This window comes from Hipposideros armiger, unplaced genomic scaffold, assembly GCF_001890085.2.
Source record: "Hipposideros armiger isolate ML-2016 unplaced genomic scaffold, ASM189008v1 scaffold_971, whole genome shotgun sequence".
NCBI lineage: Eukaryota > Metazoa > Chordata > Mammalia > Chiroptera > Hipposideridae > Hipposideros > Hipposideros armiger.
In genome coordinates, this window is record NW_017732321.1 from 531746 (window position 1) to 546199 (window position 14454).

The following is a 14454-nucleotide window of genomic DNA, read 5'->3' on the forward strand; positions in this document are numbered from 1 at the left end:
CTGTTGCTCAGAGCTCAAACTCTTGAGCGAGCTCTTAACCAACTGAGCCACTCGGCCGGCCCTTTGACAGTACGTTTTGATTGGCAGAAACCATGAGTTTTTAAATGCTTCTAAGAACTATATGGAACAGAAGGGGCAAGACTTAGTAGGTGGGAAAGGATACCAATAACGTGTGTGCGCATGCCCAGAACCCTCCATGTACTGACGGCCAAGTAAGCAAGCCCCAGACCACACTCTAAGTAATCTGGTGTGCATTTTCTTGTTTCATTTTGTGGCGACTCCCAACAACTTTTAGTTGTTATTCTGCAACTTCTTTTAAGGATACTGAAGCCCAGAGTGGTTCATTATGTTGCTCATGGATGAATCATACTTGAATCCAGGCCTAACTCATATTCATTCTGTTCATAATAGCTTAGTAGAATTTGATAAAGTAGAACTTTAGTTTTTATTTTGAAGAAAGAAAAATAATGATAAATTGGAGAGGGGTTTTTTTTCCCCCCTCAACCTGAGTTTTGGATTATTAATAAATGATTTTATAGACATATGCTGACAATGTTTCTTATTATACCATGTAGCAAGTTTCATGATCTCCAGCTTATGGGTTATGAGGAATTTAGGTTGACTGAAACAAGCAATACATTCAACAGGTAGTTGCCTTCTAACCCCAAGGTCTGTGTTAGCTACAGTGGTAATAAAATAGAGGATTGACTGTGATAGTATCTTTCATTTGCTGACTCTCTTTGCTGGTTACTGTGCCAAATGCTTAATACTCATCATTTAGGAGGGGAAATAAGTCATGAATAGAGTCCACTGTGATAATGGGTGCAGAAAGTGCTGGTGTAAGAATTCAGATGAAGACCCTGTACAGAGGTGTGCAGGCGGTTCATTCCACGGAGCAGTTGTTCTGAGGGAACCAGAAGGGCTGGAATCCACCCTCTGTTGGCAAGCTGTGTGCCGTGCCCCATGGTGGTACCCACCAGAGCAGGCACGCCCGCGCTAGGAGCAGTCGGGATGGCTAGGGGAGAGAACGGTCCACTCATTTCCCTTCACCTAACAGGTTTTGTGTGCCTTACATGTGCTAGAGGATTTACCTAGATTATCTTGTTCAGTTAAATCTTCAAGACAACTCCGGGGAATAGGTATTGTTTGCTAATCCAGTTTTATAGGTGGTAGAGAAAAGGAAGAACATATGGGGAAAATGAACGAAATATCTACTATGTGCCCAGACATTTCATATCTACCCTAAAAGGGAAGTTTTCTAGGTATTTTGTTTGTTTTAAATAGATGAGCAATTGCAAGCTCAGAGGGTAAATAATGTGCCAGGTTTTCTTAAGTAGTAAATGACAAACTCAGGATTGAAACCCAAAGCTATCTTATGTTAGTGTGAAAACGGCAAAAGAGCAAGGGAGACTTCTTGGGGAGGTATCTTTTGAATCAGTTCTATTAATATACATACTGGGGGTGCCAAAAATGCACACATTTTAAAAGATGTTATTTATGTATTAATTTTCAAAGTTGAATTGAATTATGGTAGCAATGTATAGTATGATGTTCGCTCAAAATTTGGTGTTAATCAAATGAATGCTAGCATCATTCATTGTATTAAAATTTTAATAGTTTTTTCCTTTGTTAAAATGTGTATACTTTTTTTGGCACCCTATGTATGTATGTATGTATGTATGTATGTATGCATGTATGTGTATACTGTATGTGTATGTATGTATATGCATTTTATTTGCTCACCAGATCATTACCATACATGAATTAAACAGTTTTCTAAAAGATTTTAATAAAATTACATGCAGTTATCTCAGAAATTATGCCAAATAAAACAGATTCTTTGATTTATAAAACATAATGATCACTGTGTAGATTATTGGAAAGTTGGGAAGTTCTGTTCGTGTCTTCTGTATTTCCTGTATATAATAGTATATTTCTTTGGGAATACAGGACTAACAGCTTCTTGCAAGTCGGAGTAGGTCTGTTCTTCCTAACGACAACTGTGGATGGCAGACATATTCTGATGCTTTTCCAAGGTCACACGGATACTTTGACCACGGAAAGCGCAGGGCTGGCACTTAGCCTTGAGACCTCTGCTACTTCCTTTCCAAGCCATTCTGTGTTTGTGGCAAATGAGGTCATTATGTCAGAGGGAGGACACTATGTCCGTGCCATTCTGACCTTCGCCACAAATACGGGAGTAAGACAGTGTTGTTAATCTGTCAGTAGGTTATGACCTTGAGTGAGTTATTGCTCCTCTTTGCATTTCAGCCTTTGTCACCTATAAAATGAGGGAATTCATATATATGATTCCTGGCCATGAATGAGGGAAATGTTAAAATCTTCCCAAAACGGGGATCATTAAAAATCCCATAGATGGGTAACATTTTTGGAAGATGGTGGCCATGCCTCCTCCTCAGAATGTTTCTTAGAATGTCAAGTAAGCTTGGCAAAAATATTTACTCCTATGAAGCATAAATCATACTGTTTTTATCGGAAGGTTTTATACTGTTTATTAACAGCCAAGGAGACTGCTGCCCTAGGGGATGTATCGGAATCACAGAAGGACTGTGTCAGCACTGTCCCTTCTGTACCCCTCCTACCGTTAAGAATCATTGCCATAATAAGGCACTCGTACTGGTGTGCCACATGAATTGGGGCAAAAGAGATGACACATTTTTATGAAAAAGCAAATATTGAGATATTCAGGTGTTTTTTATCTACATAGAATCTTTTTTATGTATATAGTCAAAGATATAGAGACAGATAAAAATTATCTAGTTCTGTAGCTTTAATTATAAGACATAAAAGTTTTACCTCTTTGATAGCGCTTTCTCCCATCAACATAGGTAAGAGTTTTTTTTTTCCTCTTATTTTGTTTTAAGGCATCTGTACAAGTACGAATTTCACTGATCTACTTAGTATTTATCAAACCACTTACCTGAGTTCAAATAATACTTAGTTCTTGCGCTCTGTTATTAATCTAGCATTCTGTGTTTGATTGATTGAGGTTAGTAATTTGAATTCAATGGAATGTGATAAAGTTTTATTGACGAATATAAGGGAGTCAGGGACAGAGTCCCATTTTGTACTTGATATTCTAAAGATAATCATCAAAGAACTCAGTGGGTGACATGGAACTCATTACTTCAATTCAAGGCCCCAGAAATACTAAGGTCTACTTAAGTAGAAACTATGAAATAAACTGAAATCAAGGAATCGGGTACAGGAATTGAGGCAGATGTACTTTGTGTTTTAAGAGCAGACATACACCAATGCTTCCATGAAAAGAAGAGACCCACTCACAGGGATCAGCCCTTTCTCCATCCCTCCTTTTCTTTGCTGACAAGCTCAGTAGTACGTGTGCATCTTCCTTTTGTTCCCACTCATGGTGTCGGATAATTTACTAATAGCTAAACAGCCAGAATCATTGGCTCTTATCTTTCTGAAATTACACAACAATCCTTGGGTCAATTCAGGGGTGGCACTTGTTGGAACTGATGCCTACAGCCAAAGTGTACAATTGAGTTTTTTTCCTCCTCTTTTTCCCTTTCAGCCCCTAGCTATGTTTTAGTTGCATGGCAACCCATCTGCTATGGTAGCTGATGTCAGCTCATTTTCACTTAAACTTAGCCCAGGGAAGTTTTCAAGGAGGGCATTTGAGTTTGTCATGCTAGGGAAGGCTCCAGTTTGTGTTACCAAATCATTTGTAAAACTGCAGACTAATGGGCTCTGGCAGGCTAAATGTTAATGTGGATGTCACAAGGGATTAGGTTCCAGAGCAATGTGGCTTTAGGGACTCTTTCTAACTTCTAGGAGCTTAGCAAATGAGCCTCGGCCATATTCTCTTGGCTGCTGACATGTTCTCTGCAACAAAGGAATAGGAACTATCCAAAAATTACCCTCACTTTAAAGGAATAAGAAGTGTCCAAAATTACCCTAACTCCTGAATATTCGCATTTTGCCAAATGCTTGATGTAGCTCCTCTGAAAGAAGGGCCAGCATTTTAACTCAGTGCCCACCCAGCAATTGGAAGGAAAGAGCAATAATCTAGTGTAGAGTGTAACAAGTGAGAACTCGTTATAAACTCTTTAATCCAGCAGAGGGCAGAAGGGAGTTTTAGCTTTTGGCCACCTTTGACTATCCAAACAAAACTGTGACAATCTAAGGCAAAATTCAGAGGCACGCTTGTAAACAGACTGCCTCCAGCCTGTTAATACACAAGTTATTCTGACTGTAGTAACAGGTTCCAGCCAGTGCTCAGAGCCAGTTTGATCCTATCTATGCAAAAGGATGTATAGATTATTGAGTTATTTATGCCTAAGAAGGGACAACAATGTCATACCCAAATAACAATACCACTTCTAATCAAGTCAGATCTTACTTACCAACCGTTTATGATTATGGCACTCCAGGGCTAGACTATTGGAAATAATGAGTAAATTATTCCATGATCAAATGTTTCTCTTTTAAAGTAAGTGTACCTCCATGCAAGTCTATAAAAGAACGAAAATGATTTTCACAACCTACTCTGGCTTCTGAGAAGGCAGTCTTACCCTTCTATAGTGAAGCTGCACCTCAGGGTGACAGCATCTGTGACATTGTGAAGATGAGGTGAATACTGAAACGTGATGACAGTTGAGAGGTTGTCCTGGTGTTTATGTAATTTTAAATCCTGATTGCTAATTTTGGCTTCCGAAAAACAGTTGTTAAAATGAAAACAAATTCCCCACGCTGATTTGTAGTGACGGCTATTTTTCTTGGGTGATGTGTTCTTGTCCTAGGCTGGGTTCCGCAGAAAGCAGCCCCTGGAATGGAGTTAGGATGTTTACTAAGAAGCACCCTGGGGATCAGCACCTGTGGAAGGGAGGGGGGGTGGGAAGCAGAATCAGGCAGAGGGAGAAGGTGGGTTTCCCAGCAGGCCCGGTGTCAGCCTCAGCTGGCCCCTCTGGGAACTCTGGGTTCACATGATTCCAAAGTATCCTGAACAGGGGCACTCCTACATTGGTCAATTATTGGATGTACACCCTCCACCCGCACCCCAACCACAGGACATGACCTTGGTTTGAGGTGGCTCTTTGCAGCTGAGACAGTCCTTAAGGGATTGGGCTGACAGTTCTCCTAGCCATGGAGACAAGAAGAGTGATCTGTGCTGTGTCACCTCACAGCACAGTTTGTCTGAAAAACAGCCCCCAAAATCAGGTACACTAGATTTTCTTTTTGATAAATCGTTTACTCTTTAACGTTGGATAACTTATTGATGGCTTTAAAAATAAAGTAATAGCTTGCTCTATATTTCAGTCTGTATGGAAGGAAATGATACTAAATAAAAGACTTTTTCATGGCTAATGTGTTTTGAAAAATAGGAGTTGAAAGAGTAAAAAAGAGCACACTTTTATAAATGAGAGTTAAGTTCTGAAATATAGTGGTAGCATAAACACATCTACGTGGTTTATTTATTTGCGTTGGGATTGTTCTATGAATAACAAACCGTGTTGATTAGGTAATTACAATGAATAATGGAATTGTGGTTTGTGGTAGTTCTTTGCTATCTTTGGGGAAACGTTGGTAAATAAGTTACAGAGAGAGATGCTGGTAGTTTGTCAGATAATGAAGCACAAGTGAACATATCATTAAAAAGGAGGCAGGGAGGGTAAATTTGTATGTTGTTCATAGACCAGTCATTTATGTCTAGCCTTTATTTAGCACTTCATGTTTAAGCCTTGCTAATTCCATCTATCCCTTTGTCATTCAGTCATAGCTTCAGTTGTGTGCCGACTGGGTGCAGACCCCATGGCTGCTCAATACATATTTGAGACTCTCAAAGAGCTCACAGTATCATAAAAAAATCACGTTTGTTATATTTATCATCAATGTCATCAGAAAAGTATACAACTTGGGAAGATGTTAAGCTCATGGTGCAGGACATGAGTGTCCTAAAATTTATTTTTTTCTTGAAAGCTCCAGTTTTTTTCATTGCCAATAAATATATCATTTGTTTTCATGAAGACAGGCTCATTGCAGTCATGTTTTACAAAAATGTCTAACAAATTCCCAAGTCTGAATATCCATATTTTATCAGTTGTTCTTGAAAGTAAAAATGTTACTCTGGGAACAAGGCAGCTAATTTAGCCCACAACTCAAAAGGGTCACATGAGTGCTTTTCTTAAAGACAGGTTTTGTATTTCAACATGAAGAGGAACTCCTTTATGGCTAGTTCGTATTTTCATCAAACAGAATATAAGAAAGGTGGCTCAAGAGTTATGATTTAATAGAACTATCCCCCCTACCCCCCTTTTTTTTCTATTAAGGGTTTTCTTAAGTGAAACTGGATTTTTTTTTCTTATAATAATTCTACTGCATATCAGTACTAATGGAGCCAATGACTGACTGCTAGTGCAGTTTGGTGCCACTGTCCTGACAAAATTGCTAAGGCATCAACAGTTTTGCCCTCCATTGCTTTTGTACCATTGGTTCAAGTGTCAATCCAGTGAAAAAAGTCAGACGGTGCATTAGTAGTATTCTGAAAAGAATTATGACCTCACTGCCTCATGAAAGTGTCCCACTTTCATTATCCACAGCCCACATTGAGAATGGCCAGTATACAGAAAGGTTTTAAGCAGGGAGCACCAAGGGGCAGGAGGCTGCTTTGGCAGGAGACAGAAGAGCCTGGCTTCATGTAATTGCAGCCGAGATGGACAGCAGGGAAGGGAGGGTTGAAGTTCACTGAGGTTTTCAGCCTGGGTGACTGAGTGGATGGCAGTCCCACTCACCAAGGTGATGACGGGTGGAAGAGGAGCCCTGGTTTTTGATTGAAAATGATACTGCCATTACTATGAGAGAAAACTCTGTCATAATTCTCCCACTTGAGAAAGGATGGATTGTAGCCCTGCAGAGAAAGAATTAACTGCTGTTGGCTGGGTCTGTGCTGGAGTGTAAGATCTGGTTTTGTACTGATCATATATAGTGGTTTTGGAAGCTCAGCACGTTCTATGTTGATGCCTAAGACTCTTGTGTCTGTGCTTCCTGTAACGGTGCTTTCTCTTTCTGTTTCTAGGAATGGTGCAAAAGCTGGACCAAAAACTCCCAGTGGCTAATGAGTACCTGCTGCTCTCTGGAGGAGTCCGGGAGGGTGTGGTGGACCTGGACTTAGATGAGCTCAATGCCTATGCCCGGGGCACAGACTACGATATGGACTTCACCCTTCTGGTGCCAGCGCTTAAGCTGCATGACCGTAATCAGCCCGTGACACTTGATATGCGCCACTCAGCCTTGTGCCACTCTTGGCTGAGCCTTCGGCTCTTCGATGAGGGTACGATCAGTAAATGGAAAGACTGCTGTACCATCGTAGATCACATCAATGGTGCCACCAACTACTTCTTCTCCCCAACCAAAGTGGCCGACTGGTTCTACGACTCCATCAGCATCGTCCTGTCAGAGATACAGAAGAAACCCCAGCGAGGGATGCCAAAGGTGGAGAAGGTAGAAAAGAATGGGACCCTCATCTCCATCATTCTGGGCGTCGGGAGCAGTCGCATGTTGTACGATATTGTCCCTGTGGTGTCTTTCAAAGGTTGGCCGGCAGTGGCCCAGAGCTGGCTCATGGAGAACCACTTTTGGGATGGGAAGATCACCGAGGAAGAGGTCATCAGTGGGTTTTACCTGGTGCCTGCTTGCTCCTTCAAAGGCAAGAAGGACAATGAATGGCGGCTGTCCTTCGCCCGGAGTGAGGTGCAGCTGAAGAAATGTATCTCCAGCAGCCTCATGCAGGCCTACCAGGCCTGCAAAGCCATCATCATTAAACTCCTGTCCCGGCCCAAGGCTATCAGCCCCTATCACCTGCGGAGCATGATGCTCTGGGCCTGCGACAGACTTCCCGCCAACTACCTGGCTCAAGAAGACTATGCAGCCCACTTTTTGCTGGGCCTCATCGATGATCTGCAACACTGTCTGGTCAACAAGATGTGCCCCAATTATTTCATCCCTCAGTGCAACATGTTGGAGCACCTCTCAGAGGAGACGGTCATGCTGCACGCGCGGAAGCTGTCCTCTGTCCGCTCGGACCCCGCCGAGCACTTGCGCACCGCCATCGAGCACGTCAAGGCAGCCAACCGGCTGACCCTGGAGCTCCAGAGGCGAGGCAGCACCACCAGCATCCCCTCCCCGCAGTCCGACGGGGGGGACCCCAACCAGCCAGATGACCGTTTGGCCAAAAAACTGCAGCAGCTAGTGACTGAGAACCCGGGGAAGTCCATCTCTGTGTTTATTAACCCTGATGATGTCACAAGGCCCCATTTCAGAATTGATGATAAATTTTTCTGAGCATTTTACTGCCCTTTTTTTTTTTTTTTCCTGATTGTAAAACTCTCAATGTGTTGTGTGGTTTGTGATGCTGTCTTTCCTTTTTTTTTTTTTTTTTTTTAAATATATCCAGCCTGGATTGGATCTGTTAAGAACACATTTTAAGTCTCCTGTTTCTGGAGGATGGTGCAGGCTCTGAAACAGTATATTACTATTTCATATTCTGCCTCTGGTTTTGTTGTTTACTTTTTGTAGTTATTGTCACATAGTTTGGTTTTTGTTTTGTTTTGTTTTAAGGAGAATGTGAGCCATAGGTGAAAATGCCCATCAATTCTCTTGCTTTTTTCTGTTTCATACTTTGCGCAAATTTGTTACTAGGGATGGGGAAACAAAACTCTTTCTGACACATGAAGATTATTTTTTTGGTTTTGTCATTTTTTTGTTTTTTTTTTAAATGAGCTTTCATCACTACAGATACGTGAGAACCATCTGAACCTGGGAACTACCTGGTGTGTTAGCTGGATTGAATTCTTTTGACCAGCGGCCAAGGTAGTTCTCCCCTCTCCACCAAACAATGTAGACTCGGAAAGTGATAATGCTACAAATTGTGTTTGAAGCATCTTCATTGAATGTAATTGTCCTCAAATCAGAACTTTGGATGGTTTGGAGGGTTTGATAACTTTCTAAACAGAATTAAGGTTTCCAAATGGTAGTTTTAGTGTGTGTAATTATTTGAAGCCTTATTTAAATCCTGTTAAAGAACATACCATTATAATTGTTATTTGCACTACTGAAATCTTTGCCATTGTCAGAGTTCCAATGTGTGTGTTTCAATATAAATTGACATCCACTGTTGAAATGCTGTCAGTTTTTTTTTCATTTAGCCTATTTCTCTCAATCAGTAGAATGAGTCTTCTGTTTGTTTAGTTCTGCTTTAATCGTGGGGTCCTGTTGTGCCCTCTTTGATATTCCTGGTTCCTGTGTTACTGAGAGAAGTTTTTAAAGCTTTATACCTGCTAAGTGACTTTACCTGAAGCTGGGGAAAATATATACTTGATAGAATAGGTGTCTTTGTATGGCTTTCTTTTGGGGTTAGAAAGGTAAGCTGTTTTGTAAAGTCTCTTTGCATCTGAGAGTTTTAAGGAAAACTGGCAGGAAGAATTTATAATCCCCAAATAGATGATACCATGCCTGTTCAAAAGCATGTTTTGCTGCAGAGCAGGAGCCAGGACGTGTCTGTGGCGTGGCAGCCTTGGTGTCAAGGTAGCCTATCTTCATGAATGAAATTACTTGCCAGGTTTTGGTGCCACAAGGCATTAGCTCCTTGTTTTGGTATGGACTCGTGGCAAACTGGTGGTTGAGAGGTCAGGGAGCCTGCTGATCTCTCAAAGGATGACAATGATGTCTGCTATTGGAAAGGTCAAGCAACATTTTGGTTTTGATCTCAAATGTCCCGACTTACAGGTTCTCTTTGGGCCAATTGAAATCAGGCATATGTGGTCTTGGGTTTTTGCATGGGAATTAATGTAATGCTTATAAATGAAAATGAACTCATTCAACCATTTCCAGTCAAACACACACACACACACACACACACACACACACACACACACACTAATAATAATAAAAGAAATATACTGGCCTTGGAATTTTTTTGTTGTTGCTATTGTTAGTTTGTAAGCTGGAAATGATTTTCTTACTAGTAATACCAACAGTAATTTTCAGTAAAATTGGGAGCTGCTGTTGTCTTTGAGGCCAGATGTTCATGTAGTGAATACCCAGTAATCTTTCTTCCCTTTCCCCAGTTCTCCTACTAGTATCTACCTACCCTCCACGTAATCCATTTCCTTCTTGGGAAATGACTTCACCCCCAGCTCCAGACTGCACTCCAATTGGTGTGGGCCAGTTGACATAACCATTTCAATGGCCACAGTCATTAATCAGGGATTGGGCATGGAATGAAAGCTGCTCCAATCAGAGACATACTCAGGATTCTAGCTTGGGATGCTGGGCAGAGGCATGCGCACTAGGTACTGAAGAAGCACTTGGCCTCTGTTGCTCTGACAACTGTCTCATAATCATGACTAGAGCCAGCGTGAGGATGAAACTGACATTGGTTGATACTATGGAAAAATGGGGGGAAAAACCCATGAGTCACCAAGTCTGAGGCCTCTCCTCCCCTGGACTTTCTAGTTAAATGAGCCAACACTTAGTCCTTTTAGCGGTTTGAATTTGGTCCAATTCATCAAACTATTTAATCTGGTATACCAAACTATTCCAGTGTACTTAAGCTGTTAATATTTAACTTGATGTGTGTCTCTTTTTGGTATAGATATTGAAAATAATCCATATAGTTTATCTAAAAGCCGGTTTTTGTTATCTGGTTTAATTAATTCCAAAGACCATCATAGCCTCTATAATTAATAAATGTTTACCTGGTCTTAAGATTTATTATACTTTGATCATTATGCTAAACTTCCTAGGTTAAAAGACATTGTTATACACCACTGAAGTAGCAAGCATATTCAACGGCATTGGCTACCTTTAAAGTCAACTATAAACTGCCATAACTGTGCTGAATTGGCATCTCGAATACAATTAGCAGCATTTATGATATTATTAAATGCTGTGCTTTCCCACAAAATTTCATTACAGGTGTCATAGGAACCTGTTTCTGTGATCTTCTCTGCATGTTTTTTTTTTCCCCCCCTTTTGCCACCTCTAGTCCTAGTGAAGAACACTACACATTCTTGGTTAAACTTCATAAAAAAAGTTCAGAGGCCCCTAGGATCTAGTAATTTTCAAACTCTTTTTTAAATCTTGGAATTCGCTGTCTGTACCATGACCCTGAGACTCTTAGGCCAGACATTGTGGAAGGTGGCTAGACACAGGATGCAGTCTGATACCTTGTCTGAAACTTAGATAATCTTTGAACTGCTAACCTTTTCTTCTGATGCCCAGAAGATTGGTTAAAAGTCACTCCTGTTTCAAGTACAATATAAGATGCCTTAAGACTGGAGTCATAATTTCAACATTATTTATAACCGATTTTTTTGGTTGTGGGAATTTACAGGCTGTCAACAGGTTTTCAATTCCCTGTTGGGACCTGGTTCCACATATTTCAAGAGTAGATTAGCTTCTACCTACTGCCTTTTTCATCTGAAATGGAAGTTCTGAATATGCAAGAAAAGATTGGCTTTAGAGTAGATGGAGTCAATTAGGACCAGAGATTTTAAAAGTAGGAATATCCCTGAAATGTACAGAATTATTTCAGAGGCAATGAGAGGCAGGCATACGTGGCTCGTTTTACGTTCAGGCAGAGATGTGAGGAGCAGGGAGGAGGCTTCTCGGGTTAGGCGCAGAGCTTGCACGCTCTTGGAGGTTTCTTTGGGTGACTGTTTTATAACACTCCCTTCCTGGGAGGAATAAGCCCATTGCTGGTCACAGCTAAGTGTTGATTATTTGGGGTCAGATCATTACCTTGCTGAGAAAAATGTCCTGACCTGGAGTTCAGCTGGGATGGGATTGCTGAGAAGGAAAAGGAAGCTTGTGCTTAGGAGCAGCTGCCGGACTCAGGTCAGGGGGGCTTCCTGCTGCTGCAGATCTCTGCTGTAGTCTTCAGGGAGCTACCTGAACTTCCATCCTGAAGCTCTTTCCAGAACCTTCTCTCTTGAGTCGCCCAAAGGCTGCTTGTACGGCTGTTTCACTTCCCCCCTGGTCATTAATAGGGGTCAAGGAAAGAGTTTTCTCTCACGGGATGCTACTTATGCTAAAGGAAAGGTGGACCTCACTTCCTGTTACTGTTACTTTATTCATATCAGGTAAATACATATGTTGTTGTTTTTAACTGATTGAGCTGATGTAATTAATGCGCCTATCGGAGGAAAATAGCCAATTAAAAAAAATGTTCCTTTTAGGCTGTAATTTTCTCAATAGGTAAACAAAGAATGTATGATCTAAACATTGTTTAGAATAAGTATTTGCCGGTGGAGAATTATTTGTAACATGTCTAAAATTCTATCTGCTGTTAATTAGCTGGAAAATGTAATTGTTTACTTTTTAAGAAAACATACATTATATACAGTAGAAAACAAGCTGTAATCATTTAACGGCAGTAACTGTTTCTTCCTCTATGCCCATTTTATAGTGATGCCCTATTAGCTGTGCATTCAAAAGCAGCATGTTTCATAGACTGTACCATTTGCTACATGGCACTGAAGTTTTATACTAATGTAGTGTGACCCCGATTTCCTAAGTTTGGGTGGCAGTTTTCAATCTATTGTTGGGTCCTGGCATTCATCAAACATCGGGAGACCATATGCCTGGGTCTGTGTGGTTACGAATAATGCAGAAACTTTATAAAAGTCAAATATTAATCCCCTGTGTAAAAGCACTGTTGTTCAAAGATCTCTGAAGACACTTTGAGTCTTATTTTGGAATGGCCGCTGAGATGAGAATGTTTGCATTTCTGGACCACATTCCATTTCTTCTCAGGATGAATGGACTCTTGCTGTGACTTTGGTAGGGTCATACACACTGCTACATGTTTCATCTGCCATCTCCTGCTTTGCCAATTCATTACAGAAGCTAAAGAGAGCTAAATGTGGGTAGAGGTTAAAATGTGTCTCTGACTTTACATCCTTATTTGTAAAACGAAGACTTGAGGTAGCTGTTTCCTTCCTTTCTAGCTTTCCCAATGTAGACTTGCCTTTGTTGCCAAAATCTCTATTTTAGATCTGTAAATTCTTCTATGCACATGCCTGAAATTAATCAGTGACAGTTTATGACTGGTAAGTGGGATTTGCAGACACAGCCCGGGGCTCCAGATGAATCGAAGTGGGTAAAAAATGGCAGGTATTGCTCAGATAGGCGAGATTAATAAGAGGGCATTGCTTCTGCGTTTCCTCTTCCACGCCCCCCTCTCCTCTCCTCTTTCTCCTCCTCCTCCTCCTCCCCAGGATGGCTTTATTCTGAGAGCTACCCAAGGCCAGCCTCATGGTCCTCAGTACAGATCTCTCTCTCTGCCCTCTGCACAGCTGTGTTTGTGACATTTTAAAAATCTATGGCTTACAAAAGGATTTTACTGGACACTTGAAACCTTTTTTGGCTGTCAGGTCACTAAATATAGCTGGAGCATTGACCTTAGCAAACTCACGCATCAGTTTTGTTCAGCTGTTTTTATACAAAAATCCTGAGAGAAACAAAACCACTTGGGAGTTTGCATGACAAGAAGGTAAGGCTATATTGGGTATAGCCTTCTCTTAAATTTGATCTCTACCTGCCGCGTGTTCACCTTGTGCTGGAAACCTCCGGGGCAATGTTTCCCATCATAATCCTGTGACTCTGACAATACCACAGCATGACTCCAGCCCGCCAGGATCTTTTTCTGCTGTCATAGTGACCTTCCAGTCATCTTGTGTGTTTTTATGCTGATAGCATGGATAAGAGTCATCACAAAGTGTAACAGACTAGGGCAAAGTAACATAGCCCAAGAATGGTTTTCTCTTCTTCACAATGAAGGTCTAGGACTAGAAGCTCTCTGAACTTTGGCATTAACTGTCTGCTTGTTTAACATACATCCTATGCCCAGACTCAGTCCTCTCCATATTGTTTTTTTTGTTGTTTTGTTTTTGTTTTTTTAGCTGAGCCATCCTGCTACCTGTTGGCAGCTCAGCGGCTGCTCAGCTCGGGCTGGACTCGAACTGCTGTTGCTCAGAGCTCAAACTCTTGAGCGAGCTCTTAACCAACTGAGCCACTCGGCCGGCCCCCTCTCCATATTGTTTTAACAACAGCTATGTAGGACATTGAATGGCCCCAGATCATTACCTGAAATTCCATTTTCTACCCCCCACCTTCAAATATCCTGCAATCTTCTGATAAAAACCTCATGCTTTTACCTGTCCTGGTAAAATTCTTAGCCCCTTTTCACTTTTCTATTATGTGTTAGAGAATCACTGTGCTCTGAGTATTCCTACCAGCCAGCCAAAAATATTTTGACAAGCTTTTCTGAGGTTTGTATTATGAAAATTATAGGTATTAAAGGGTTTTAAAAATAAATTTACAGACTGTGCTTTTTCAAACGACACATTCTCTTAATTCCAAAATACCATTATGCAAAACTCTGCTCCCGATAAGAATCATTTCTCTACGTGG

General features: G+C 41.1%; 1 protein-coding gene across 2 annotated transcripts in view; it reads left to right on the top strand.

Moving 5' to 3' along the window:
- The window catches only part of MB21D2 (Mab-21 domain containing 2), a 127072-nt gene extending 117191 nt beyond the window's left edge, over positions 1-9881 (top strand). Inside the window, exon 2 of one of the 2 annotated variants that reach the window (XM_019631021.1) lies at positions 7058-9881. In XM_019631021.1, the coding sequence (XP_019486566.1) occupies positions 7058-8322 (1265 nt within the window). In that variant the 3' untranslated portion in view covers positions 8323-9881. The remainder of the gene's footprint in view (positions 1-7057) is intronic. The other variant, XM_019631022.1, reaches the window with a different exon arrangement.
- The last annotated feature ends 4573 nt before the right edge of the window (positions 9882-14454 follow it).